We start from the raw sequence: 27,796 nt of genomic DNA on the forward strand, positions 1-27,796 counted from the left end.
GAGTAACAAAAGTATGCTGTGTAGTAGGATAGAGATCTGTTCAAACTTTTCTAATTGGTATTAATTAAGTAAGCGACGTGCAAATTCTTTTTTTCAATTTAAGACTGAGATAGAATAGTCACCCAATTTACATTCGTGATGAACATAGAGCAACGATATAATCATGAAGAGGAATTGTGTCCTTTGATGTAGTGTAGTGGGTTTGGTGAAAATAACTGTCATGTTTTTCATAAATTTTTGACAATCATCATGACTAGAACTAACTTATAGCCACAAACTGGAGTGTGTTAATAGGGGTTAAGAGTGGGCATTAGATGGTGATTCAATCACTGGCCACTTTCCACTGCTCTGGAACATGCTGTGCCTGGCAACCTTCAGTGAACAAAGTCCAAATTTGAACCAGATTTGCAAACCAATTCCTGAATTCGAAACAAGAAAAGAACATGTCATCTGTCAGGCAAGCTAGTGTGTTGTGGCATTTTGACGACGAGAGGGAAATAAAACAATGTTCATGCGGAACTCTACTTAATATTTGAAACCTGAATGTGCACACTTCAGTTGATTCTCTCCGCTGCATAATTAACTTCAACTGTTCCATCCTGCTTTTATTGACATATTAATATCTGCTTGAGAGATTTCCTCCATGCCTGTTGATTGCTTACTGACTGCATGTGTACAATATACTGAGAAAACACAACAGTTTTGATTTATCGCCGCAAAAACTGTGCGTTGAGGGACCGTGATTTACTGCGCTCGATTGTATTTTTTTTCCTTTTTGCTGGCATTGTGAAAACTTAGAACACTGGAGGGCACATCCTTCCATAGATATCCTGCCCTTTCTTCTGTTACACCGTGCAATGAATGGGAAGGAAAAGAGCGGGAAGAATGATTAGGAAGTAAATTTGAGTAGGGGAGCTGATAGCCTTTTCCCACAACAGCAGAACAGATGGAAGGAATGAGTAGTAGGGTGAGAGAGAAAGGAACAGAGATTTCACCATTAAAAATGTTGAAGGCAATGTATTGACAGCTGGTAGCCTTTATTTTAGTAATGTATTGCAAACATTCAATAGTTTTGCTCTTTTAATATTTAAACATGGACATTACATAATTTCTCTTACTGAGATTGTCATCATGGTCATAAAACATCAATTTATTTTTAATGTTATTTGTCTTACTGGATCAAAATATGATGACACATAAACAATTTGAGCTTCAAAATCTCCCCTTCCCCTACCGCATCCCAATACCAGCCCACCTGGTCCCCGCCTCCCTAACCTGTTCTTCCTCTCACCTATCCCCTCCTCCCACCCCAAGCAACACACCCATTTTCTTCTGTCTAACCTCATCCCACCCCCTTGACCTATTCGACCTCCCCAGCCTGACCTATCCCCTCCCTACCTCCCCACCTACAATCACTTCTACTGACTCCATTCCTGCCTCGAAACTTGTCTGTCTCCTCTCCACCTATATTCTCCTCTACCCATCTTCGATCCGCCTCCCCCTCTCTCCCCATTTATTTCAGAACCCTCTCCCCCTCCCCCTTTTCTGATGGAGGGTCCAGGCCCGAAACGTCAGCTTTTATGCTCCAAAGATGCTGCCTGGCCTGCTGTGTTCATCCAGCTCCACACTTTGTTATCTTTGTTTGAAGGTTATGCTTTTCTGCAGTCATGCTTTTTTATACTTGTGTGGGGTAAAGTTCTTAAAACGGCAACTTCATTTAATTGAAACACATTTTGTACAATTTTCTATGACTTGGAACAAGTCTTGGAAATACATTTCCTGTGAATACAGACGATTCATAATTCTGACAGAACCGGCCAGCTACTCTGGCAAAGTTGAGAGGTTCACATTGGATTTCAAATTTCAAATCAGGCTCCTTCAAGAGTGCTCCAATTCCCTCCTTTGCTGACATGCTCCACCCGGACCCCTGCCCAATCCCAAAGGTATATTCATCTGCTGACATGAAGGAAAGTGAATTTGATATAGGGGTGCTTGATGTGATTTGAACTATGAAGTTCTTTGTGAGAGTTCTTAATTTCTTTTGCACACTCCACAGTATCAAGTATGATAAACCTTAGGCAGCACATTGGAAGAAACCTTGCATGACACGAGTTGTGGAACAAAAAAAACAGAGGTTTCCTTTTTCTTCAGTTTCTCCCTCCTTCTATTTTCCGCCAAGTCAGCAAACATTTTACACCTCTCTGCTTTCCTTGCAGTTATGTAAGCTTGCTTTCAAGAGTAATTAGATTCCTCAAAACAATATTGTTCAGAAATGTGAAGTCAGTGATATTGTTAGCAGAGAATTCAAACAGGATTGAAGCCAGACTGTCATGTTTCCTGGTGAGGTTCTGTTTCCTGTTGCTTGCTGTGGCCTCGAGCTGTAGACAGAAGTTGCTGCACATAATTCCACATTTTGTCTGTTGTGGAAACTTTCTGGCCCGTCTGATGACTGGATTAAAGTAGAAATTGAGAAATAGTGGGTAGTCAGCTGAAGGGATTTAATATTAAATGTTTATTTACTTAAAATGATGGTTTAATATTCTTGAGATCGATACAAAATAACTCCAAGGCTCAAATTTCTGTTTTGTCTGAATCTAGCTGGCCATGTTTCTGTGATGATGTTTTGACTTTAACTTTGTGTTTTTTTTAATGGTTCAAGCAATACATGAAGTGACCAGCTGCTTTATCATTGGATTGAACATATTGTATCTCCTCATCAATGGTATTCCCCTCCAACCCTTCAATGCTCATATCTTTGCACTTCTAATTCCGGCCACTTTGATCTTGCCTGCATGCTTGATCTTCTTTATTCTGTCATTGGTGTGTTCAGCTACCCAGTTCTGGGACACTGTTCCAAAACATCTCCTCTTTGTCCTCAAAACCAATCTTTCTGACCAAGCTTTTGGTGACCTGCCCTAGTTTTAGCTTCATGAATCTTGGAGCGATTTTTAAATGATTATGTAAATGTGAAGCATTTTGAAATATTTCTACCATGTCAGAGATCGATACAAATAAACGTTCCTGCATCACATTTACTTTTTAAATTTGTATGCTCTGTAGGCATCAGGAGATGAGCTTCCATCCCATCTCACTGTCGATACCTCCAACGTTCAAATTCTTAACTCTGAGACCTCAAAAAGACTCGTCGAAAATTTTGTAATCGCTCTCATGAACAAGGAGCGTTTCTACATCCGCACATTCTTTTCGACATACAAAGCATATACCACTGCTGAAAGTGTGTTGTACACCCTCCTGGACAAGTGAGCATAAATCTTATGAGCATCTCCTTTGTTTAATGGTAATCATAGAAAAGTATGTTCTGTTGAGTAATTTTTGTTATTAATCCTTCTGGCAAGGAATCGCTGAAACTAGCCATATGGAAACAACTCTCAGTAAACTGAGAATCTCCATCCAACCCTCAGTAAGGGAGACTATTTTTTGTTCATTGAAGACACGAACTTACCTGCACCCCAATCCCTTGGACATTAAGCTCTGCAAATTTGGGCTTTAACTTTCATCCAGTTTCATCAGAAAAGTCCACATTTTTTAAAGTATTCTGGAGGATTTTATCCTCCACACAGATGGTTTTATCCTCCACCTTCTGCCCAAAAGGTCCAGATTCAAATTCTATCTCCTATGTCATGTGTCATAATAAGTTTGAATAACTTGATTAAAAGTAATTAGACTTGAAATCCTTCATAAAGAGAGACTGCAGTGGGACTGATGAGCTTGTTTGTTTACCACAAGGCAAAGCAGTCCTTCAGCTCTCCTGTTTTGTGGCCCCATCGCTTTCCAATATCCCTGATCCCAAATGGTGGCACAAATCATGTTTAAGCACCCGGCTAGTGATTTGGGACAGAAGTGAATAAAACATACTCACAAAACATAATGCTGAGACAGGTGCCAATGTATTTTTGATTATTTTTCCGCAATAATGAAGCGATCGAGAACCAGTACAATACAACGATTAAAAAGTGTGGTGAATGTATTAGGACAATGTCTAGACCTTGGTATTAAAGATAAACAGTGACGTTGACTTCCTTCAATGCTTTTTATGTAGTTTGGAGCTTCCTACAACTATGTTTGGAATGTTTAAGTTTCTGCATGTAGTGAATGGAAAAATGTTATTTTTCTGTAATAACAAAGTGTGGAGCTGGATGAACACAGCAGGCTAAGCAGCATCTTAGGAGCACACACGCTGAGTGTCAGGCCGAGACCCAGCTTTTGTGCTCCGAACATGCTGCTTGGCCTGCTGTGTTCATCCAGTTCCACACTTTGTTAATTCGATTCTCCAGCATCTGCAGTTCCCATTATCTCTGATCAATTGTCTGTAAGTCTGTGTTGGGCATAACAATCAAAGTTTGGAAGCTGAGTTCAGGGTGAGGAACCTTCATTGCAAAACTGAAATGTTGGTCAAATGAATGTCTGCTTCCAACTGAAATATGCAGGAATACCGCAATTCTGTAATAATGGGTGAAATGTTTTTCAAATGACATCAGTGATGGTTTCTCTTGTCACCTCAGTTTTTATACATTAGTTTTTTGCATGTTGGGTGAGCATTGAACAGTTTATGTACTTCACAAATGGTGTTTTGGGGTAACTTATCAAAACATAGTTCGGAGACAAAGCGATTCTCACCACTGCTGACCTTCAATTGATGTACCTCTGACATTAGAGGGATATCCCTGGGCAGGAAAAGTTTCCCAAATGTGCTATGGTTATAAAATTTGAGAAAATCAGCAAATAACCAGAGATTATTAGATTTTTCTTCAAAGCAGTAAGCTAATGAGCTGGCTTGCATGAACCCAATGTGTTCCAGAAGTCGATCCAGCTGGACCTTTCAAAAGTGAATTTGGGTTTCTCTTTTTGCCTGTTGCCAAAATATTCTCTTTCTTTGCCCAAGTAAATAAATCTTCCAGCAGAATAATTCCAGCAATAAGCTTCTGAGTTTTTAAAAAAAGATGACCCATACTTGCCGTAGAATTTGAAACATCACAGCTCACTCATGTGTCTCACGTTATCTCTCAGAGGTGAGATAGTGGACAACAATTCTTCGCAGGTTATTACTTTCTTATTTGCTTTTGTGTTAGGCCGGTGGTCATCTTAGATGATGGTATTCTTTTAAAGGTAAAGCGAAAATTTCGTAAAACCAAGGAATCTCAGTAAACTGTGGTTTGTTGAAATTTGAGGAGTTTGGTTCTCATTAAACTCTAAGGTAGCTGTGGTTAAGACAATCATCTGTTATATTTACTGTCTCCTCCTTTCACAATGTAGCTGTTTATTACTTTGGCTGCTTAGATCTCTAACTTGTCCATTGTCTTATGGTGAAAGTCTCCATCTGCAGGGAGATTCTTGGAGTTTTTAAAAAGTCAGCAACAAAATGGCTTCCATGCCGTTCAAAAGTTCAAACCCATTTTACCAATTGGACAGATTTGGTGTTTAAGATTAGTGTTTGAGCCAACCATTTTAATTCGGCTAAAAGATCATAATAATTCAACGGATGTTTATAGCATCCGTTCACCTTACACGCACCCTACATTTCAAAATTTTCCTTTATCCGTGGTGAAAGGGAGAAACAGTCTGACTAGTTGCTACAGTTATTTTGGTGTTCTGTAATTAGATCCAGGGAATTCATCCCTTTTAACGTGAGTGTTCTCATTTACTGAGGTTTTTATTTGAGACAGAGAATTAACTTGAGTTCAAAATGGTTAGGATCGTATCGTATGAGTATAATTTTAAAAATCTGTTCCTGCCCAAGTTTTCCAAGTGTTGACGATCAGTCCATGACTTCTGAAGGAATGAATTGATGACTGACAGATTTGGTGATGTGACAAATATGGGCTAAAAAATTAACCTCAGAGGACTTCGGAATACTGCAGAGAAATATAGGTTTAGCAAGTAGTCAACGATCTGACAAACAGAGTTGTATATGGGTAAATTTGAAGTCCATTTTGGCAGAAAGAATAGCAGTTTTGTTTTTATTGAAGGAGATTGCATTGCTCTGAGATAGAGTGGAATCTGGGTATCCTCGTGCATGAATCACAAAATGATCATGTACAGACACATTAAGTAATTTTGAAAGCAATTAAATGTTTTCATTTTATCATGAGGGAATTTAAGCACAAAATTAGGGATCATTGGTGAGCCCATGCCTTGAATGATTTTCTTTGTATTGGTCAGTGCATTTCAAGGATGGAAGTAAATATATTAGAGGCAGTTCAGAGCAGGTTTACCAGAATAATACCGAGACTAAATGATTTGTCTTACAAGGAAAATTTGCACAGGCAAGGCTTGCATCAGTTGGTGTTTAGGGAAGGAAGAGGCAACGTGATTGAAACAAAAAAAACCTGAGCATTTGTACAGGGTAGACATGGAGACCATGTTTCCTCTTACAGAAGAGACGAGAATGAAGGGTGAGTGTCTAAAGGTCAGTGGTTGTCAATTTAAAACAGTGATTTTTAAAAAATCTCTCAAAATGTAGGTATTCTTTGGAGTTTTCTTCCAGAAAAGATGGTAAAAGCAGAGCTCTGGAATATTGTAAATGCAAAGATAAACAGATACTTGTTGAGGGAGATAAGGTGAAAGGTCATTAGGAGAGGCAGGAATGCAGATTTGACGTTACGATCAGATGAGACAGAACCACATTGAATGCTTTACTCTTCTCTGTTTGTATGGGAAGTGGCAGGTATGCTGTAAAATGCCAAATTGGATTTTCAGTGCAAAGTTTTAACAAACTCGGTAATCAAGGCTTCAAATGCTGAAATCCTGACCCTTCAGATGTTTTTCAGCGGCTGAATGCAAATTGCAGATTCAAGCTTGTTTAAAATCACTTAGTTTGTGCTGTATGACCAGTTGCAGATATGGAAGCTTTGACACCTCAGTGGCAGAAGAGATTCCAGTAATCGATTCAGTGAGCACAAAGTAAGCTTTAGTCTTAAGTGTGACTTAATTAAGTTTCATCCAAAATACAACAATGTTAAAAAAACCTGCTGGCACTTCCTGTAAGATCTGTGGAGGGCCTTCCTCCCACAGCAATGCAGCAAACACTGGACAGCAGCAGTCATACGAACGAAGTTGCTTGATTGTATCAAAAATCTACACAGATTTTGTTTGTTTGAAAAGAAAAGTTGTATCAACAGAAAAGATCCAAAAGTGTTGAGTGAAAAATTGCTGATCCATTCACTATTCAGACCTCCATTTGTCGCCAAACATTTAGATAGCTGAATTCTGAATTAAGGATACAACATGTCAACGAATTGAGGTTCCTACCTCCTCCCCTTCCCTCAGTCTGCCTGTGCTGTCTTTCAAATCTCCTGTGAAGGTTTTGAAGAAAAACCTACTCCCAGTACATCTGGAGTGTGATCTATTTTATAAAAACAGTTGACCAAAGAATGAAAGAGAGGCAGAGCTGCAATCTTTTCTTTGCTGTCATTACGGTTGGTATTGCTGAGCTTATGCAAAAGAGATTTGCAGGCCAATATTCACTGTAGGAGTTGGGAAGCTCCAATATTTGCCAGAGAGACAGACATGTGCAGCTGTCAGCTGGTGACTTAATTCATGCCCAGTGAGTCATTAAACCTGCTACTTTGCCCACCGCTGACAACACAGTATAATGGTGCAGAAGAGAGTTCAGCTTTCCTCATGAACTCCCCTCCACTTTGCCAAGAATCTCATGTCTCAGGCGAAGGCCAGTTGACTTGGGACATTCAGCCCTGTATGTAGAGACAGTATCTGAAGTTCTTCACTGGAAAGTTGGTTGCCCTTCTATATTTGGGCCTGGAGCTCATTGTTTGAGATATTTTTAGACTTTGCAACAAATATACAATGTTGAAGAAATGGATTTGTTGCATCCTTTTGTCTCTCTCTCTCTCTCTCTTTCCTTCCACACTCCAATCTCACGGTCTTATCCTGTAAACTATCGTTCACGGTTTTGGGGAGACCAATCATCATATTCTGTAGTTGCGTCTTGAGCTGCTGTTACAAAATTAGCTGTCAATGGCACGAAATGCCAACTCAATGTCTTTCAGGTGTGTGGAGATAATTTTCTTGTGGATGTGGATGTTTGCTCAAATTTAATTGATAACACTTTTAGGACCATTTGCAGATCACCTGAAAGTGCAAACTACAAGGTAGATGGGAAACCTTGCACTCTAAAATCTGTCATGAAAGAGTAAATTTGAATACAATAAGTGGTTAAGGTTTTGCTTTATTCAGAGTACAAGGAATACAAAGGAAACTGCCGATGAGCTAAGAATTACTGGGTACAAGTGTTTGTTTAAAATGACATTCTTCACAACTAATTTCAGCAGCGGAAACAATGCTAACATTCCGAGCTGTGAGGAGCTTGAAAATCCAATTCCTCCAGAGACAGTTGCAGAGATCAGAAAGTAAGTATTGATCCAATGTGTGAGGAAATGATGCTTTAATCAGAATACAACTATGTGAGGGGCAACCGCTGGAGGCCGCCATTTTCAGGAACATTATTTAGAGACTTTCTCCTGAAACTTAGCAGCATCTGTGGAGAGAAAGCAGAGTGGGCATTTTGAGTTGAGGTTCCCCTGTTCAGATCTTCGCATCTCTGAAGACGTGTCGCTTGGCTCAACTTGAACTCTGTTTTCTGTCTGTAGATGCTGCAAAACCTGTTGAGTTTCTCCAGCAATGTCTGCTTTTCTTTCAGCTTGTCGGCTTCTGTAGTTTGTTCTTTTACATTAAAGAAACAGTTGGCTGTTGTTCTAAAATTTGCTCTGTTCTTAGTGTTGTAAAAAGAAATTTTAGATGGAAGTTCGTGGTTCATGCTGCAGGCCTTCTGCTGGAACTGAAACCTGGAGGCCTTGGCCGATTCCAGCGGTGACCAATAAAGAGATTATTGCCGGGTTACTCACCAGTTGACGGTTTGACTCAGTTTTGACAGCTGCTAGTCCAGTGAAAGGGATGGCAGATCAGCACCTTTCTCAGCCCGACTGTTAATGCTGATTGTCACTGAGGTTGTGTAAGTGGGCGCCATCAGGAAAATGAGGGAGGCAGTCCTTAGATGTCAGGGAGAGCCCAGGTGAAAAAGAGAACTGGTCCATGTCACATAGCTTTGCAATGTGTAGGTGGTAAACTCCCTCCCTGCCATTTTCCTAATCCTCCCACCTCCCATTTAATTGTCAGCGAATGATTGGCCATGCATTAACACACAGTCTTTAATGGAATATTTCTTTTCCAAACATTGGACTGTGCACTGCTGGTAAATATATTGAAAAACTTGACTCTCTAACTCTGTTTGCAGTGTTATTACATGTCCCACCTCCCCGCATCGCCCAAAAAAACCCCAGACCATTGTGCTTTGAGAACTTGTGTGAAAGTGGAATTTCCTTCTTCCTTGCAACTCCCCCAGCTTCTCTTCCAGACTCAACTCCTGTCACTTGCAAACCACCTGTTAGAGCTTGGAAGGGAAAAACAAATCTTGATCTATTGTAGTTACATACATCAGAAATGTTGCCTGTTTAACAAATCCAGTTGAATAGGACTTGAAAACTTGAGAGGGCTTGTCATCTGAAGAGTGGTTGAGGGTTTTGGTTCAGTTTAGGATGGAGTATAGAAGGATGGGAGGGAATTTCATTGGCACTTACAGAATACTGAGAGGCCTGGAAGGATTGTACATGGAACAGAGAAGATGTTTCCACTAGGAGGAGAGATTAGGACATGCGGGCACAGTCGCAGAGTGAAGAGGCCAACCTTTAGAACTAAGGTAAGAAAGAATTTCTTCAGTCAGGGAGTGGTTAATCTGAGGAAAACATTGCAGGAAGCCGATGTCAATAGGACTATTTAAGATAGAGAGAGAGATGGGTTCTTGATTAATAAGGGGATCAAGGGTTTCAGAAGAAGGCTGGCGATTGGGCTTCAGAAACATCACAGCCAGAATTGAATGGCAAAGCAGACTGAGGAGGTCGAATGAGCTAATTCTGCCCCTAAATCGTATGGTCTTATGGATTTGACACTAAATATTTCAATGGTCCTTTTGTGAGGAAGCCACTTCTGGGTGCAAGTGCTTGTTTAAAATGTCTTTAATTTTTGCCTTCTATAGTCAGGAAGTCAAATGCAATGTTGGCATTTATTGTGAAAAGACATGAATCTAAAAACAGGGCTGTACCTCTGAGGCTTTATAAGGCTCTGGTCAGGCCATACTTGGAGTACTGTGTGCAGAGTTGTGCCCCATATCTCAGGAAGGATGTACTGTCCCTGGAACGGGTTCAGAGGAGGTTCACGAGAATGGTCCAGGGAATGGAAACCTTAAAATATGAGGAATGGTTGATGACTCTGAGACTGTACTCATTGGAGTTTAGAAGGATGAGGGGTGATCTAATTGAAACTTTCAGAATACTGAATGACCTGGACAGAATGGTTGTTGGGAAGATGCTTCCATTGGTCGGAGAGATGAGGCCCTGAGGGCACAGCCTTAGAATGAAGACAAGACCTTTTAAATTGGAGATTTGCAGAAACTTCTTCAGCCAGAGAGTTTTGAATCTGTGAAATTCACTGCCACAGAAGGCTGTGGAGGCCAGGAAATTTAAATCTGAGACAGACAGGTGCCTGATTATCATGGGGATCAAGGGCTATGGGGAGAGAGCAGGAGAATGGGGTTGAGGAACTTATCAGCCATGACTAAATGGCAGAACAGACTCAATGGGCCGAATGGCCTAATTTCTGCACCTATGTCTTACGGTTTTGTGGCCTTAAATAATTGCAGGTCTAAAACCTTTGACAGCCCAAACTCTGAGAAAGATGAAGAACCAAGTTCACCAAAAGAGACAGCAACAATTTCAAAGTAAGTTTCATCCTTCTGTGCTTCATTCGTAATACATACCATGAAAAGAAATTGCTGTGAATATAGTAGCTCTTGAAAGATTATATCGCCATTCGAGACAATAAAAATCACATTAAAGAAACAGCTTTAATCCCTCCGAGGCCATTGCCAGTAGTTAAATCAATGACACATTTCAGCCTTTGATCCATAGAAAACATTCAAAAATGTTCAGTGAAAATTTGATTGGCCCTCAACATCCAGACCTTGGTGGTCTAACTTGCAACAATGCTAAACTGCGAAACCTCCCACCTCCCGCCAAATGCACCAGCCGATGTAACTGGAGTGACCTACATATTTTCTCTGAAAATTTGGAAAGCAAACCATCTAGTGTAGTCATTCATCTGGACTTTGACCTAATGAGGACTTGAAATACAGAGCATTTTGGGATTCAAAATTTATTTTCAATGTTTACAAGTCATTTGTAGATGCAAATCCTTTCCTTAATTTGTGCTTAATGAGCACTTGCAGTTGCAGATATTTTGGCCGTATAGATTGTCGGGTGGGTGGGAATCAAAGTTTGCCAGGCATCTGTGTAACCATGAGGAAGCAAGTTTGATCAGAAATACTTTTGATGTGTTTTAATTCTGCAACATTTGGAATGCAGCAGTGTGAAAAGGGAACGATGGAGAATCATTGATTTCTAAACTTATTGTGCAATGTAATGAATGCCACTCCAGACTATGGCAGTCACATTAAAGTGTCTGCTGGACTGCTTTCCTAGAAAATTCATGGTAGAGACATTTGCCTTAAATGATAGCATCACCATTGAAGCATCCAAAACACTGAGATGGGAAATTGTTTTCAGATCAATATTGAGGTTATATTTCTGGACAATGTGGCTCTGGTAAAAATACTAAAGCAATGAGTTAATCTCCTCTACCCAACCTCAGCACTTCTCTGTGTTCCTCCTTCCTGCTCAGCTACACCCTCCCCACAAACTTCCTCCAAGTTCATTGAAGTGTCCTCCAAACGTCTGTGACATTTGAAGAAATATGTCTTCAATTAAGAATGTGACCTGCTCCCCGTGTCCGAGCCTTGGTATTTCTCCCATACAATATTGCCATTGAATAATTTGCATTTTTAATTATCTAAGTTGGCCATCTGCCATTTGTATCCATGGGGTCAGGCAGAGACCTGGAATTAATCCTGAGTTTATTCCGTCCAGGTCTTTAAGGAAACTCAGAACTGTTAAAGGAGCAGGAAAGAAAAATGATTTTTTTTTCAGCAAAACAGTCACTGGTGACTAATCTGACCTTAAGCTTCAGTGAATTTGAGCAATGACAAATTCCTACATCAGTGCTCCGAATCAAACTATGAGTTACAAGCTGTGCTTGTGAGGGTTGAATTGTCAATAGTCTGTAAAGAGCTTGAGTTTCTTTGTCAGAGATGAGGAAGTTAAACTTAAATCCTCTCTTTTGGGATGTTTATTGTCTGTCCCAGTGCAGAGGTTCTTTATTTGTCCTCTTTACTCCTCATCTACCCACTGGCTCCCCCTCACTGCCAAAATAAGATAAGAGTGCCAGTAATTAAAAATGTGATCATGTACACAAGTAAAATGATTTATTTGGTGTTTTGTGACCAGTTGCAGCTGTGAAAATGTTGACATTGTCACACTCTGTAGTGGTTGGAAACCTAAGTTTGTCAGAAACTGAAGGAGTAATTAACAAGTAAATTTGATGTGATGACAGATTAAACCTGTTGTTCAGTATTTGGGATCTAATACTGTGAAAGGAAACTGTTGGGATTTGCTGTAAGATTATGTCAGGGTTGCCTCAGGAAGATACACCAATTGGCAGTGCAGTGAGCACCAATCCAGACAATAGCAATCACATGAAGCAACTGCTTCACTGCTTCTGCAATGTTTGGCTTACTTTAAGAGATGGAATAATGTTGAACTAGCATAAAGCATTCCAAGCTTTTCAACGGTAGACTGAATTTTGCTTGTCTTTCAGTATCAAGTTCTTGCACAGCGCAGAAACGGCTTTCAACAAGGGTGAAATACTGAAGAAATGGTTTTCTCTTCTTTTTGCCCTGCTCTGTCTCTTCCAACCCCCACCCCAGCACTGCCTCAGTATGAAGGCCTGTGGGCATCCTGTGGAAGTCAAAAGAACCGCTCTCTCAAGACTGTGATTTTTTGTTGTTGAATTGGGTTGGATTTAATTCTGGACAAGTTTGCCTGTTCTAAATGACTTAATTTGTTCTCTTTGATCAATTGCAGTTCTGGAAATGTTGACAGTGCAAATGGTGAGGAAAATGGAAGTTGTGGTTCTTCAGGATCAAGCGAAATAATTGCTGAGTAAGTTTAATTGCATGCATGACAAAGTGAATCATTATTCAGAATATGACAAAGCTGTAGGAAATAGCTGGGGAGCTAGCAGTTTGTGCAATGTTATACAGCCATCAAATGGTAATAGCCCATAAACAATGATTTGATGTTTGTACCAGCTCTCAAAGAGGGACTTGCCTACGTTCACTCCTAAGTCCTTTTACTGTGTAACACTGCGAAACCTCTCCTTTCGAAAATTCTAGTTCACTTTTGAAGACCTCAATTGAAGCTGCATCCACCACACTATTCGGCAGAGCTTTCCAGTTCCTGAATAGGCTATTGAAAAAAAAAATTCCTTGTCACCATTGGTTCTTTTTGCTGATCATCTTAAATCAGTGTCCTTTTCTCCTTAAGCCTTCTGTCACAAGGCACCGATTGTTCTTATCCATTCTAACCAAATCCCTTATGATTTTGAACACTTTTAAAATCACTTCTTAGTTTTCTCCAAGAGCAGCCTGAGCTTCTTCAGCCTGTCCACAGGGCTGTCTAGTTTGTCATCTCTGGTAATATTTTTTGTGAATGTTTTGTGCACCCTGTCAAATCCCTTCCTGAAATGTGGTTGGTAAATACCAGAGTTGAGGGCATATCAGGAGTTTTTTTTATAATGATTTGTCAGAACATATTTGTTTTTCATACAATGCTCCAATTTTTAAAGTTCAGAATCCTGATGAGATCTTCAACCTGCACTACCACTTCTATAATTTGTGCGCACACACACACTATATATCGAATATCAGACATGGATCATTTCAGGAAGCACCATATCATAAGATATTTATTTTGGCTCCAGAAGCGAGGAAGGAACAATCCAGAATAATTTTGATTTGGAGGAGGTCCAACTTCAAAAGGAGCAAGAAGGCGTTTGCAGCAAGTAAATTTCAACACAAGTTTAGGCAAAACTGCAATGAAACAGCAGTCTGTCTTACAGCAGGAGGTTGTTTAGTGACAGTCTCAGAGTGTTCCCACAAGCAGGAGAGAGTGGCAAATGGTACAAATGATGAGGATTATTGATAACCCCAATGTGTACAGAGTTAAATATAGGTACTTCAGAAGGGAAGTGTAGAAGGAAAGGAGACTGGCAAACATTTTCAGGTGCCTTGCAGCATTCAGTAATCTCTTGCTAAATGTGGATTTGCATGCATAAGAGATTTCAAGGACCCACAAAATATTGTGCCATATTAATGCAGTCAGAATGATTTCACGGGCAATACACAACTGTTCTAATTTTCAAAATGAAAAGAAAAGAGACGTGGAAATCCAGTGTGTGACGTTCATTCTGCTTCCCCGACATTTACATTAGATTTTATTTTCTCGAAGATGAACTTGTAACTATTTTGGGCTCTCCCATTTCCTGCAGGAATCCTTGACAACATCCTGTGATGAACTTGTTTGTTTACAACAAGGCAAAGCAGTCCTTCAGTTCTCCTGTTTTGTGCCCCTATCCCCTTCCAATATCCCTGATCCCAAATGGTGGCACAAATCATGATTAAGCACCCCGCTAGTGGTTTGGGACAAAAGTGAATAAAACATACTCACAAAACATAATACAGAGACAGGTGGCAAAGTATTTTTGATTAATTTTTCGCAATAATGAAATGATTTTGACCCAGTACAACACAAAGTTTAATAAGTGCGGTGAATGTGTTAGGACAATGACTAGACCTTGAGATTAAGGATAAAATGTAACGTTGACTTGCTTCAATGCTTTTTATGTAGTTTGGAGCTTCCTGAAACAATGTTTGGGATGTCTAAGTTTCTGCATGTAGTGAATGGAAGAGTGCTATTTTAATTGAACAAAATCTATCAATTTCTGTAAGTCTGTGTTGGGCATAACAATAAAAGTTTGGAAGCTGAATGCAGTATGAGGAGCCTTTTTGCAAAACTGAAATGTTGGTCAAATGAATGTCTGTTTACCACTGAAATATGCAGGAGTACCGCAATTCTGTAATAATGGGTTGCATATTTTTCAAATGGCATTAGTGATGGTTTCTCTTGTCACCTCAGTTTTTTTTAATACATTAGTTTTCTGAATGTCGGTGAGTATTTAACAGCTTATGCAATTCACAAATGGTTTTTTGGGGTAACTGATCAAAACTCAGTTCAGAGACAAAGCGATTCTCACCACTGCTGACCTTCAATTGATGTGCCTCTGACATTATAGGGATATCCCTGGGTAGGAAAAGTTTCACAAATGTGCTATGCTTATAAAATTTGAGAAGATCAGCAAATAACCAGAGGTGATTAGATTTTTCTTCAAAGCAGTAAGCTAATGAGCTGGCTTTCATGAACCCAATGGATTGCAGAAATGATCCAGCTGGTCCTTTCAGAAGTGAATTTGGGTTTCTCTTTTTGCCTGTGGCCAAAATATTCTCTTTCTTTGCCCAAGTAAATAAATGTTCCAGCAGAATAATTCCAGCAATAAGCTTTTGAGTTTTAAAGAAAAAGATGACCCATACTTGCCCTTGAATTTTAAACATGACAGCTCACTCATGTGTCTCACATTATCTCTCAGAGGTTCAATAGTGCATAAAGATTCTTCGCAGGTTATTACTTTTTTATTTGCTTTTGTGTTGTGCCTGTAGTCATCTTAGATGATGGTATTCCTTTAAAGGTCAAGCGAAAAAATTTGTAAAACGAAGGAATCTCAGCAAAATGTGGTTTGTTGAAATTTGAGGAGGTTGGTTCTCATTAAGCTCTGAGATAGTTCTGGTTCAGACAATCATCTGTTATATTTACTATCTCCTCCTTTCACAGTGTAACTGTTTATTACTTTGGCTGCTTAGATCACTGACTTGTCTATTGTCTTTTGGTGAATGTTTCCATTTGCAGGGAGATCCTTGCGAGTTTTTAAAAAGTCAACAACAAAATGGCTTCCATGCCATTCAAAAGTTCAAACCCATTTTACCAATTGGACAGATTTTGTGTTTAAGATTAGTGTTTGAGCCAACCATTTTAATTCGGCTAAAAGATCATCATAATTCAACGGATGCTAATAGTATCCATTCACCTTACACACATCCTACATTTCAAGATTTTCCTATATCCGTAGTGAAAGGGAGAAACAGGCTGACTCAATGCTACAGTTATTTTAGTTTTCTGTAATTAGATCCAAGGAATTCATCCCTTTTTGCATGAGTGTTCTCATTTACTTAGGTGTTTATTTGAGACAGAGAATTAACTGGAGCTCAAAATTGTTCGGATCACATAATTTCAATATAATTTTAATAATCTGTTTCTGGCCAAGTTTTCGAAGTATTGACGAACAGTCGATGACTTACGAAGGAATGAATTTATGTCTGACAGATGTGCTGAAGAGACAAAGATGCATTAAAAAATTAACCTCAGAGGACATTGGAATACTGCAGAGAAAGAGAGGTTGAGCAAGTAGTCAAAGATCTGACCAAGGCAGTTGTACATGGGTAAATTTGAAGTCCATTTTGGCAGGAAGCATAGCAGTTTTTTTTTGTTGAAGGAGATTGCATAGCTCTGAGATACAGTGGATTCTGGGTATCCTCATGCATGAATCACAAATTGCTTATGTACAGATACATTAAGTAATTAGGAAAGCAAATAAATGTTTTCATTTTATCATGAAGGAACTTAAACACAAAATTAGGGATCACTGGTGAGCCCATATCTTGAATGTTTTTCTTTGTGGTGGTCAGCCTTATTTAAGGATGGAAGTAAATATATGAGAGGCAGTTCAGAACAGGTTTACCAGAATAATACCGAGACTAAGTGACTTGCCTCACAAGGAAAATTTGTACAGACAAGGCTTGCATCAGTCGTTGTTTAGGGCGGAAGGCGCAATGTGATTGAAAGAAAAAAACCTGAGCATTTGTACAGGGTAGATATGCAGACGGTGTTTCCTCTTACAGAAGAGACTGGAATGAAGGGTGAGTGTCTAAAATTCAGTGGTTGTCAACTTAAAACAGTGGTTTTTAAAAATATCTCAAAATGTGGGTATTCTTTTAAGTTTTCTTCCTGAAAAGATGGTAAAAGCAGAGCGCTGGAATACTGTAAATGCAAAGATAAATAGATACTTGTTGAGAGCAAAGGAGTGAAAGGTCACTCAGATAGGCAGGAATGTAGATTTGAAGTTACGATCAGATGAGACAGAACCACATTGAATGTTTTACTCTTCTCTGTTGTATGGGATGTGGCAGGTATGCTGTAAAATGCCAAATTGGAGTTTCAATGCAAAGTATTAACAAACTCGGTAATCAAGGCTTCAAATGCCGAAATCCCAAACCTTCAGATGTTTTTCAGTGGCTGAATGCAAATTGTAGATTCAAGCTTGTTGAAAATCACTGAGTTTGTGCTGTCTGACCAGTTGCAGATATGGAAGCTTTGACACCTCAGAGGCAGAAGAGATTCCAGTAATCGATTCAGTGAGCACAAAGTAAGCTTTAGTCTAATGTGTGACTTAATTAAGTTTCATCCAAAATACAACAATGTTAAAAAACCTGCTGGCACTTCCTGTAAGATCTGTGGAGGGCCTTCCTCCCACAGCAATGCAGCAAACACTAGACAGCAGCAGTCACATTAACAAAGTTGCTTGATTGTATCAAAAATCTACACAGATTTTGTTTGTTTAAAAAGAAAAGCTGTATCAACAGAAAAGATCCAAAAGTGTTCAGTGAAAAAAAATTGCTCATCCATTCACTATTCAGATCTTCATTTGTCGCCAAACATTTAGATAGCTGAACTCTGAATTAAGGATACAACATGTTGAAGAATTGAGGTTCCTACCTCATCCCCTACCCTCAGTCTGCCTGTGGTGTCTTTCAAATCTCCTGTGAAGGTTTTGAAGAAAAACCCACTGCTGTCCATGAACACACTAAATCTGGAGGGTGATCTTTCTTCATAAAAACAGTTGACAAAATGATGAAATAGAGGCAGAGCTGCAATCTTTTCTTTGCTGTCATTACAATTGTCATTGCCGAGCTTATAGAAAAGAGATTTGCAGGCCAATGTCCACTGCGGGAGTTGAGGAACTCTAATATTTACCAGAGAGACAGACAGACGCAAGTGGCTGTCAGCTGGTGACGTGATTCATGCCCAGTGAGTCATTAAACCACCTACTTTGCCCACCTCTGACAATACAGTATAATGGTGCAGAAGAGAGTTCAGCTTTCCTCCTGAACTCCCATCCACTTTGCCAAGAATTTCATGTCTCAGGCCAAGGCCAGTTGACTTGAGACATTCAGCCCTGTACGTAGAGACGCTGTCTGAAGTTATTCACTGGAAAGTTGGTTGCCTTTCTATATTTGGGCCTGGAGCTCATTGTTTGAGATATTTTTAGACTTTGCAACAAATATAAAATGTTTCAGAAATGGATTTGTTGCATCCTTCTCCCTCCCTCTCTCTCTCTCTTTACTTCCACACTCCAGTCTCATGGTCTTATCTTGCAAACTACCGTTGGGGGTTTCGGGGAGACCAATGACCATATTCTGTAGTTGCGTCTTGACCCGTTGTTAGAAAATTAGCTGTCAATGGCACAAAATGCCGACTCAATGTCTTTCAGGTGTATGGAGATAATTTTCTGGTGGATGTGGATGTTTGCTCAAATTTACTTGATAACACTTTTCAGACCATTTGCAGATCACCTGAAAGTGCAAACTACAAGGTAGATGGGAGACCGTGCACTCTAAAATCTGTCATGAAAGAGTAAGTTTGAATACAATAAGTGGTTAAGGTTTTGCTTTATTCAGAGTACAAGGAATACAAAGGAAACTGCCGATGAGCTAAGAATTACTGGGTACAAGTATTTGTTTAAAATGACATTCTTCACAACTAATTTCAGCAGCGGAAACAATGATAACATTCCGAGCTGTGAGGAGCTTGAAAATCCAATTTGTCCAGAGACAATTGCTGAGATCAGAAAGTAAGTATTGATCCAATGTGTGAGGAAATGATGCTATAATCGGAATACAACTATGTGAAGGGCAATTGCTGGAGGTCTGGCATTTTCCGGAGCATTACGTAGAGGCTATCTCCCGAAACTTAGCAGCATCTGTGGAGAGAAAGCAGAGTAGACGCTTTGAGTTAAGGTTCCCCTGTTCAGAACTTCACATCTCTGATGAAGTGTCACCTGGCTTCACTTGAACTCTGTTTTCTGTCTGCAGATGCTGCAAAACCTGTTGAGTTTCTCCAGAAACATCTGCTTTTCTTTCAGGTTGTCTGTGTCCGTAGTTTGTTTTTTTTACATTAAAGAAACAGTTGGCTGTTGTTCTAATATTTGCTCTGTTCCGAGTGTTGTAAAAAGAAATTTTAGATGGAAGCTTGTGGTTCTTGCTGCAGGCCATCTGCTGGATCTGAAACCTGGAGGCCTTGGCCGATTCCAGCGGTGACCAATACAGAGATTGCGGCCGGCGTTACTCACCAGTTGACGGTTTGGCTCAGTTTTGACAGCTGCTAGTCCAGTGAAGGGGATGGCAGATCAGCATGTTTCTCAGCCCAACTGTTAGTGCTGATTGTCACTGAGGTTGTGTAAGTGGGCACCATCAGGGAAATGAGGGAGGCCGTCCTTAGAAGTCAAGGAGAGTCCAGGTGTCAAAGAGAACTGGCCCATGTCAATTTGGCTTTGCAATGTGTTGGTGGCAAACTCCCTCCCTGCCATTATCCTAATCCTCTCACCTCCAATTTAATTGCCAGTGAATAATTGGGCATGCATTACACACGGTCTTTAATAGAATGTTTCTTTTCCAAACATGGGACTGTGCAATGCAGATAAAAGTATTGAAAAACTTGACTCTCCAACTCTCTGCTTTCCAGTGTTATTACATGCCCCACCTCCCACCATTGCCCAAAAATAAACAGACCGTGGTGTTCAGAAAACTTGTGTGAAAGTTGAAATTCCTTCTTCCTTGCAGCTTCCCCCAGCTACTCTTCCAGACTTAATCACAATCACTTGTATACCACCAGTTAAAACTTGGAGGGGGAAAAACAAATCACGATCTATTGTAGTTGCGTACATCAAAAAATGTTGCCTGTTTAACAAATCCAGTTGATAAGCACTTGAAAACCTGAGCGGGCTTGTCATCTGCAGAGTGGTTGAGGTTTTTGGTTCTGTACAGGATGGAGTTTAGAAGGATGGGAGGGAATTTCATTGAAACTTACAGCATACTGAGAGGCCTGGAATGATTGCACGTGGAACGGAGAAGATGCTTCCACGAGTAGGAGAGATTAGGACATGCGGGCACAGTCATGGAGTGAAGAGACCAACCATTAGAACTCAGGTCAGAAAGAATTTCTTCAGTCAAGGAGTGGCTAATCTGAGGAAAACCTTGCAGAAAGCCATGGAGGCCAAGTCATTAAGTCTATTTAAGATAGAGAGAGAGAAGGGTACTTGATTAATAAGAGGATCAAGGTTTCGAGAAGAAGGCTGGAAGTTGGGCTTGAGAAAGATCTCAGCCAGAATCGAATGGCAAAACAGACTCAGTAGGCCGAATGAGCTATTTATGCCCCCATATCTTATGGTCTTATGGATTCCACATGAAATTTTTCAATGTTCATTTTGTAAGGAAGCCATTTCTGGGTGCAAGTGCTTGTTTATAATGTCTTTAATTTTTGCCTTATATAGTCAGGAAGGCAAATGAAATGTTGGCATTTATTTTGAAAGGACTTGAATGCAACAGCAGGGCTGTACCTCTGAGGCTTTATAAGGCTCTGGTCAGGCCATACTTGGAGTACTGCGTACAGACTTGGGCCCCCTATCTCAGGAAGAATGCACTGTCCCTGGAATGGGTTCAGAGGAGGTACATGAGAATGGTCCAGGGAATGGAAAGCTTAAAATATGAGGAACGTTTGAGGACTCTGAGACTATACTCATTGGAGATTAGATGGATGAGGGGTATCTAATTGAAACTTTCAGAATACTGAATGGCCTGGACAGAGTGGATGTTGGGAAGATGGTTTCATTGGTAGGAGAGACTAGGACCCAAGGGCCCACATTTAGAATAAAGAGGAGATCTTTTCAATTGGAGATTTGGAGAAACTTCTTCAGCCAGAGAGTGTTGAATCTGTGAAATTCACTGCCACAGAAGGCTGTGGGGGCCAGGTCATTGAGTACATTTAAAACTGAGACAGATTATCAAGGGGATTAAGGGTTATGGGGAGAAAGCAGGAGAATGGTGTTGATGAACTTATCACCCATGACTGAATGGCAGAACAGACTCAATGGGCCGAATGGCCTAATTTCTGCTCCAGTGTCTTATGGTCTTAACTAATTGCAGGTCCAAAACCTTTGACAGCCCAAACTCTGATAAAGCTGAAGAACCAAGTTCACCAAAAGCGATGGCAGAAATTTCAAAGTAAGCTTCATCCTTCTGTGCTTCATTCATAGTACATAACATGAAAAGAAATTGCTGTGAATATAGTAGCTCTTGAAAGATTATGTCGTCATTTAAGATGGAAAAAATCACATTAAAGAAACAGCTTTATTCCCTCTGAGGCCATTGACAGTAATTAAGTCAATGACACATTTCAGCCTTTGATCGACAGAAGTCATTTAAAAATGTTCAGTGAAAAATTGATTGGCCCTCAACATCCAGACCTTGGTGGTCTAACTTGCAACAATGCTAAACTGTGAAACCTCCCACCTCCTGTCAAATGCACCAGCCTATGTAACTGGAGTGTCCTACATATTTTCTCTGAAAATTTGGAAAGCAAACCATCTAGTGTAGTCATTCATCTGGACTTTGACTGAACGAGGACTTGAAATACATAGCATTTTGGGATTCAAAATTTATTTTCAATGTTTACAAGTCAGTTGTAGATGCAGATCCTTTCCTTAATTTGTGCTTAATGAGCACTTGCAGCAGCAGATATTTTGGCCGTATAGATTGTCGGGTGGGTGGGAATCAAAGTTTGCCAGGCATCTGTGTAACCAAGAGGAAGCAAGGTTGATCGGAAATAATTTTGATATGTTTTCATTATGCTGCATTTGGAATGCAGCAGTGTGAAAAGGGAATGATGGAGAATCATTGATTTCTTCAAAATTTTTGTTGCAATGTGATGAATGCCACTCCAGACTATAGCACTCACATTAAAGTGTCTGCTGGGCTGCCTCCCGAGAAAATTTATAACAGAGACAGTTGTCTTAAATGATAGCATCACCGTTGAAGCATCCAAAACACTTAGATGGGAAATTGTTTTCAGATCAATATTAGGTTATATTTCTGGACAATGTGGCTCTGGTAAAAATACTAAAGAAATGGGTTCATCTCCTCTACTCCACCTCAGCACTTCTCTTTGTTCCGCTTTCCTGCTTCAGCTGCACCCTCCCCACAAACTTCCTCCAAGTTCATTGAAGTGTCCTCCAAACGTCTGTGACATTTGAAGAAATATGTCTTCAATTAAGAATGTGACCTGCTCCCCATGTCCGAGCCTTGGTATTTCTCCCATACAATGTTGCCATTGAATAATTTGCATTTTGAATTATCTAAGTTGGCCATCTGCCATTTGTATCCATGGGGTCAGGCAGAGACCTGGAATTAATCCTGAGTTTATTCCGTCCAGGTCTTTAATGAAACTCAGAACTGTTAAAGGAGCAGGAAAGAAAAATGATTTTTTTTCAGCAAAACAGCCAATGGTGACTAATCTGACATTCAGCTTCAGTGAATTTGAGCAATGACAAATTCCGACATCAGTGCTCCGAATCAAACTATGAGTAACAAGCTGTGCTTGTGAGGGTTGAATTGTCAATAGTCTGTAAAGAGCTTGTGTTTCTTTTTCAGAGATGAGGAAGTTAAACTTAAATCCTCTCTTTTGGGATGTTTATTGTCTGTCCCAGTGCAGACGTTCTTTATTTGACATCTGCACTCCTCATCTACCCACTGGCTCCCCCACAGACAAAAATCCCAATGTTGATAAGAGTGCCAGAAATTAAAATTGTGATCATATGCACAAGTAAAGTGATTTATTTGGTGTTTTGTGACCAGTTGCAGCTGTGAAAATGTTGACATGTCACACTGTGTAGAGGGTGGAAACCTAAGTTTGTCAGAAACTGAAAGAGTAATTGACAAGTAAATTTGATGTGACGACAGATTAAACCTGTTGTATGGTATTTGGAATCTAATACTGTGAAAGGAAACTGTTGGGATTTGCTGTAAGATTATGTCAGGGTTGCCTCAGGAAGATACCCCAATTGGCAGTGCAGTAAGCACCAATCCAGACAATAGCAATCACATGAAGCAACTGCTTGACTGCTTCTGCAATGTTTGGCTTATTTTGAGAGATGGGATAATGTTGAATTGGCATAAAGCTTTCAAAGCTTTTCAATGGTAGATTGAATTTTGCTTGTCTTTCAGTATCAAGTTCTTGCACAGCGCAGGAACGGCTTTCAACAAGGGTGAAATACTGAAGAAATGGTTTTCTCTCCTCATTGCCCTGCTCTGTCTCTTCCAACCCCCACCCCAGCACTGCCTCAGTATGAAGGCCTGTGGGCATCCTGTGGAAGTCCAAAGAACCCCTCTCTCAAGACTGTGATTTTTTGTTGTTGAATTGAGTTGGATTTAATTCTGGACGAGTTTGCCTATTCCAAATGACTTAATTTGTCCTCTTTGATCAATTGCAGTTCTGGAAATGTTGACAGTGCAAATGGTGAGGAAAATGCAGGTTGTGGTTCTTCAGGATCAAGCGAAATAATTGCTCAGTAAGTTTAATTGCATGCATGACAAAGTGAATCATTATTCAGAATATGACAAAGCTGTAGGAAATAGCTGGGGAGCTAGCAGTTTGTGCAATGTTGTACAGCCATCAATTGGTAATAGCCCAGAGACAATGATTTGATAATGTTTGTACCAGCACTCAAAGAGGAACTTGCTTACGTTCGCTCCTAAGTCCTTTTACTGTGTAACACTGCGAAACCTCTCCTTTAGAAAATTGTAGTTCACTTTTGAAGACCTCAATTGAAGCTGCATCCACCACACTATTAGGCAGAGCTTTCCAGTTTCTAGTGATGCTATTTAAAAAAGAATTCCTTGTCACCATTGGTTCTTCTTGCTGATCATCATAAATCAGTGTCCTTTTCTTCTTCAGCCCTCTGTCACAAGGAACCGATTGTTCTTATCCATTCTAACCAAATCCCTCATGATTTTGAACACTTTTAAAATCACTTCTTAGTCTTCTCCAAGAGCAGCCCGAGCTTCTTCAGCCTCTCCACAGGGCTGTCTAGTTTGTCATCTCTGGTAATATTTTTGTGAATGTTTTGTGCACCCTCTCAAATCCCTTCCTGAAGTGTGGTTGATAAATACCAGAGTTGAGGGCAAATCAAGAGTTTTTTTTTAATCATAATTTGTCTGAATGTACTTGTTTTTCATACAATGCTCCAATTTTTAAAGTTCAGAATCCTGATGATATCTTCAACCTGCACTACCACTTCTATAATTATTGTGCACACACATACACACACACTATCGATCAAATATCAGACATGGATCATTTCAGGAAGCACCATATCACAAGATATTTATTCTGGTTCCAGAAAAGAGGAAGGAACAATCCAGAATAATTTTGATTTGGAGGAGGTCCAACTTCAAAAGGAGCAAGAAGGCGTTTGCAGCAAGTAAGTTTGAACACAATTTTAGGCAAAACTACAATGAAACAATAGTCCGTCTGACAGCAGGAGGTTGTTTAGTGACAGTGTCAGAATGTTTCCACAAGCAGGAAATAGTGGCAAATGATACAAATGATGAGGATTATTGATGACCCCAATGTGTACCGAGTTAATTATAAGTAGTTCAGAAAGGAAGTGTTGAACTCAATGATACCGGCAGCTAATATTAAAAGGGAATCCGAATGTCGTCCTCCATTGTGAGCAGTGAAAGGGTAGCGAAAGTGGGGCTAATGATCATAAATCCACTGTTTAATCTTCACAGACGTAAGGGCCTGGCTGAGATACTATTCAGAAGAAGTTGATGTCCAATTCACGATGAAAACTAAATAGTTGAGACAAGGATGAGCTGAGGTTAGACAGCATTTTAGAAATGTGAAAATTAAACAACTGCAGATGCTGGAAATCTGAAACGAAAATGGAAATTGCTGGAAAAGCTAAGCAGGTCTGGCAGCATCTGTGGCGAGAAAGCAGAGTTAACATTTTTGAGTAATTTGAACCACTGAGCTTTTACAGCAATTTCTGCTTTGATTAGAATGGCTGGTTGTCCTTGGTGTTGGGAACTCAGAAGGAAGTGAATTGCAGACAACTGAGGATACTGAGAAAGAAAAAAATAGCTTGAGGCTGCAGTGGCACTTTGCACAACAACCTAATGCTGTTTGAATGCAGGGGTGGTATCAGAGGACTGGAGGATTACAACATGTACTGTGTTTATGTTCAAAAGTGTGTGGATAAATCCAGCAACTAGATTCATCTTATTGGTGGGACAGCATCACAGGAACTGTAATCCCAGTCTCAAGCAAGAATACTTGGGGAGCATATGGGCTAACATTTTATGCTGACTCAGAAATCTTCACCATCTGGTGTGTAACCTGTTTAATAAAACCATCTGATGGAGGCTTGTAATTCTGAATCTTCAATTTTCATGGGTATTTTAATGGATTTAACTGAAGATGAAAGGGTTTGCTTGATGTGTTTTAAATTGTTCTTCATGTTCAATTGCAGCTGTGAAAGCGTTGAGTCCGAACACTGTCCGAATTCTGATGAAATTCAGAATTTAAGTTCACCGGAGAAGGGAGCGACAGTCAAGAAGTGAGTTTGATCCAAAATGTGACCATATTATGCTTCATTTGCAATACAGTAGTGTGTAAAGGGAATGGCTGGAGAGCTGGTGGCCATAGGTTGGATAATCAGAAATCTCTTCATGAAGGCAGAGATGTTTCCATGCTGTATGACTCTGTAAGACATACCACAGAAACAAAAACACGGATATCATTCCAGATCATGGCACATGGATGAAGAAACAGCTTCTGAGTTCTTTGCCTATTCTCTCCCTAATTCTGAGGGACAAGCAATAGAAAGCACAAGCAGCAGTTGCATGTGAAGGTGTTGAGTTTATCTCAGACTGAAATTTCTGGACTAATAGCAAATGTAAGCTATTGAAGAAGTGGCTTCACTCCTTGCACCTACTCCTTTCCCCTGTTACCACCAGCCACCACCACTGCTGGCGAGCTGCTTAGGCCCTCAAGGGCATTTCTGGTAAACTTCCTGAGGAAATTTAAAGAACGTATTCACTATGTTATGCAGTTTTACATTTCGAGTGTGACCTTGTTTCATAAAGTTAGCTGATCCCGGCTTAGGATGCTGAATTTTGAGACTTCATTTTTTATTTTATGGCTGGCAAGCAATTGTAGACCCAAACACCATTTTAATTTGCTTTTTCTTTTGTGGTTTATGATCAATTGCAGAAGCATAGACTTCAACAGATCAAGCTTTCTAGAAGAATATAATTTCAGTCCTGCAGAAAAGGAAACACCAATGAAAATGTAAGTTTGATCTGACATGTAGTGAAATTGTATTTTCAATGTGAAATTTAAGAATGTGAGAAGAATTGCTGGAGAGCCAGAAAGACCTGTAAAATAATGTAGAGCCTTTGTCATGAGGATATAAGGCACCCAGAACAGGATGGCAAACAGCACTCCAACCCATAACAATCACATCCAAGAAGCTAAATAATAACCGAAAGAATCGCGGACACTGCAACTCAGGGACAAAAACAAAGTTGTTGGAAAAGATCAGCATTTCTGGCAACATCTGTGAAGGTAAGAACGGAGTTAATGTTTCAGGTCCGGGTGACCCTTCCAGTTCTGAGGGAGGGTCGCTGGACCCGAAATGTTAACTCTGTTTTTGCATTAAAGAAGCTGCTTGTCTTGCATGTCCAATGATTGCATTATTCCTAGAGATTGGCTTGTTAATATTTTTCAGTGTAAATCATCCAAAATTCTTTGTCTTTTGGAATTGTTTGTCCTACATGATCACGCTTTTGTGGTTGTTTATCTCAGATTGTCATTAGTCTAGTTTGTGATAATGATGCATTATTGCAGGAATGGTTTTCCTCTTCACACCACTTTATTAGTAGTTATCCTGCAAACTTCCTGTGAATAGTTGAAACCGAATTATACCGCTATCTAGAGCAGTCAGATACTTGGCAAGTGTTTTGTTTGTGGTGTCCTGACTTTGGTAGCCCTCCCACTCTGTGCTGCTGTTGTACGTTTTGCACGTAATCGATCTTGAATTAATACTTCCTGAATCTATGAAATCTAAATGATCTTGTGAAATGATTTTTCATGTTTGAAGTTTGTTAACTAAGTGCTTTCAAAGATATTTGACTGTAGAAAGCATCACACAAATGCATCTCTCACAGGAATTCTAGTTATTTTTGAGCTATACCAGATTGCTGAGGTTGTTTTACTGCACTGAATAAGATTAGATTACTTACAGTGTGGAAACAGGCCCTTCGGCCCAACAAGTCCACACTGTCCCTTGAAGCATCCCACTCAGACCCATTCCCCGAACACGAAGGGCAATTTAGCACACGGCTGATCCACCCAGCCTGCACATCTTTGGACTGTGGGAGGAAACTGGATCACTTGGAGGAAACTCACTCAGACATGGGGAGAATGTGCAAACTCCTCACAGACAGTCGCCCAAGGCTGGAATCAAA

At 40.0% G+C, this 27,796-nt stretch overlaps 1 protein-coding gene across 3 annotated transcripts in view; it reads left to right on the forward strand.

The window, feature by feature from the left end:
- The first annotated feature begins 4,236 nt into the window (after nt 1–4,236).
- LOC132210157 (ral guanine nucleotide dissociation stimulator-like 1) overlaps nt 4,237–27,796 on the forward strand; it is a 41,428-nt gene continuing 17,868 nt past the window's right edge. Inside the window, exons 1-11 of one of the 3 annotated variants that reach the window (XM_059649572.1) lie at nt 4,237–6,921; nt 8,307–8,387; nt 10,733–10,810; nt 13,068–13,145; nt 17,509–17,577; nt 18,982–19,062; nt 21,413–21,490; nt 23,755–23,832; nt 24,664–24,744; nt 25,798–25,884; nt 26,541–26,618. In XM_059649572.1, coding sequence (XP_059505555.1) covers nt 6,845–6,921; nt 8,307–8,387; nt 10,733–10,810; nt 13,068–13,145; nt 17,509–17,577; nt 18,982–19,062; nt 21,413–21,490; nt 23,755–23,832; nt 24,664–24,744; nt 25,798–25,884; nt 26,541–26,618 — 866 coding nt within the window. In that variant the 5' untranslated portion in view covers nt 4,237–6,844. The remainder of the gene's footprint in view (nt 6,922–8,306; nt 8,388–10,732; nt 10,811–13,067; nt 13,146–17,508; nt 17,578–18,981; nt 19,063–21,412; nt 21,491–23,754; nt 23,833–24,663; nt 24,745–25,797; nt 25,885–26,540; nt 26,619–27,796) is intronic. The other 2 variants (XM_059649573.1, XM_059649574.1) reach the window with 2 other exon arrangements.

The sequence above is a fragment of the Stegostoma tigrinum genome, chromosome 11 (assembly GCF_030684315.1).
Source record: "Stegostoma tigrinum isolate sSteTig4 chromosome 11, sSteTig4.hap1, whole genome shotgun sequence".
NCBI lineage: Eukaryota > Metazoa > Chordata > Chondrichthyes > Orectolobiformes > Stegostomatidae > Stegostoma > Stegostoma tigrinum.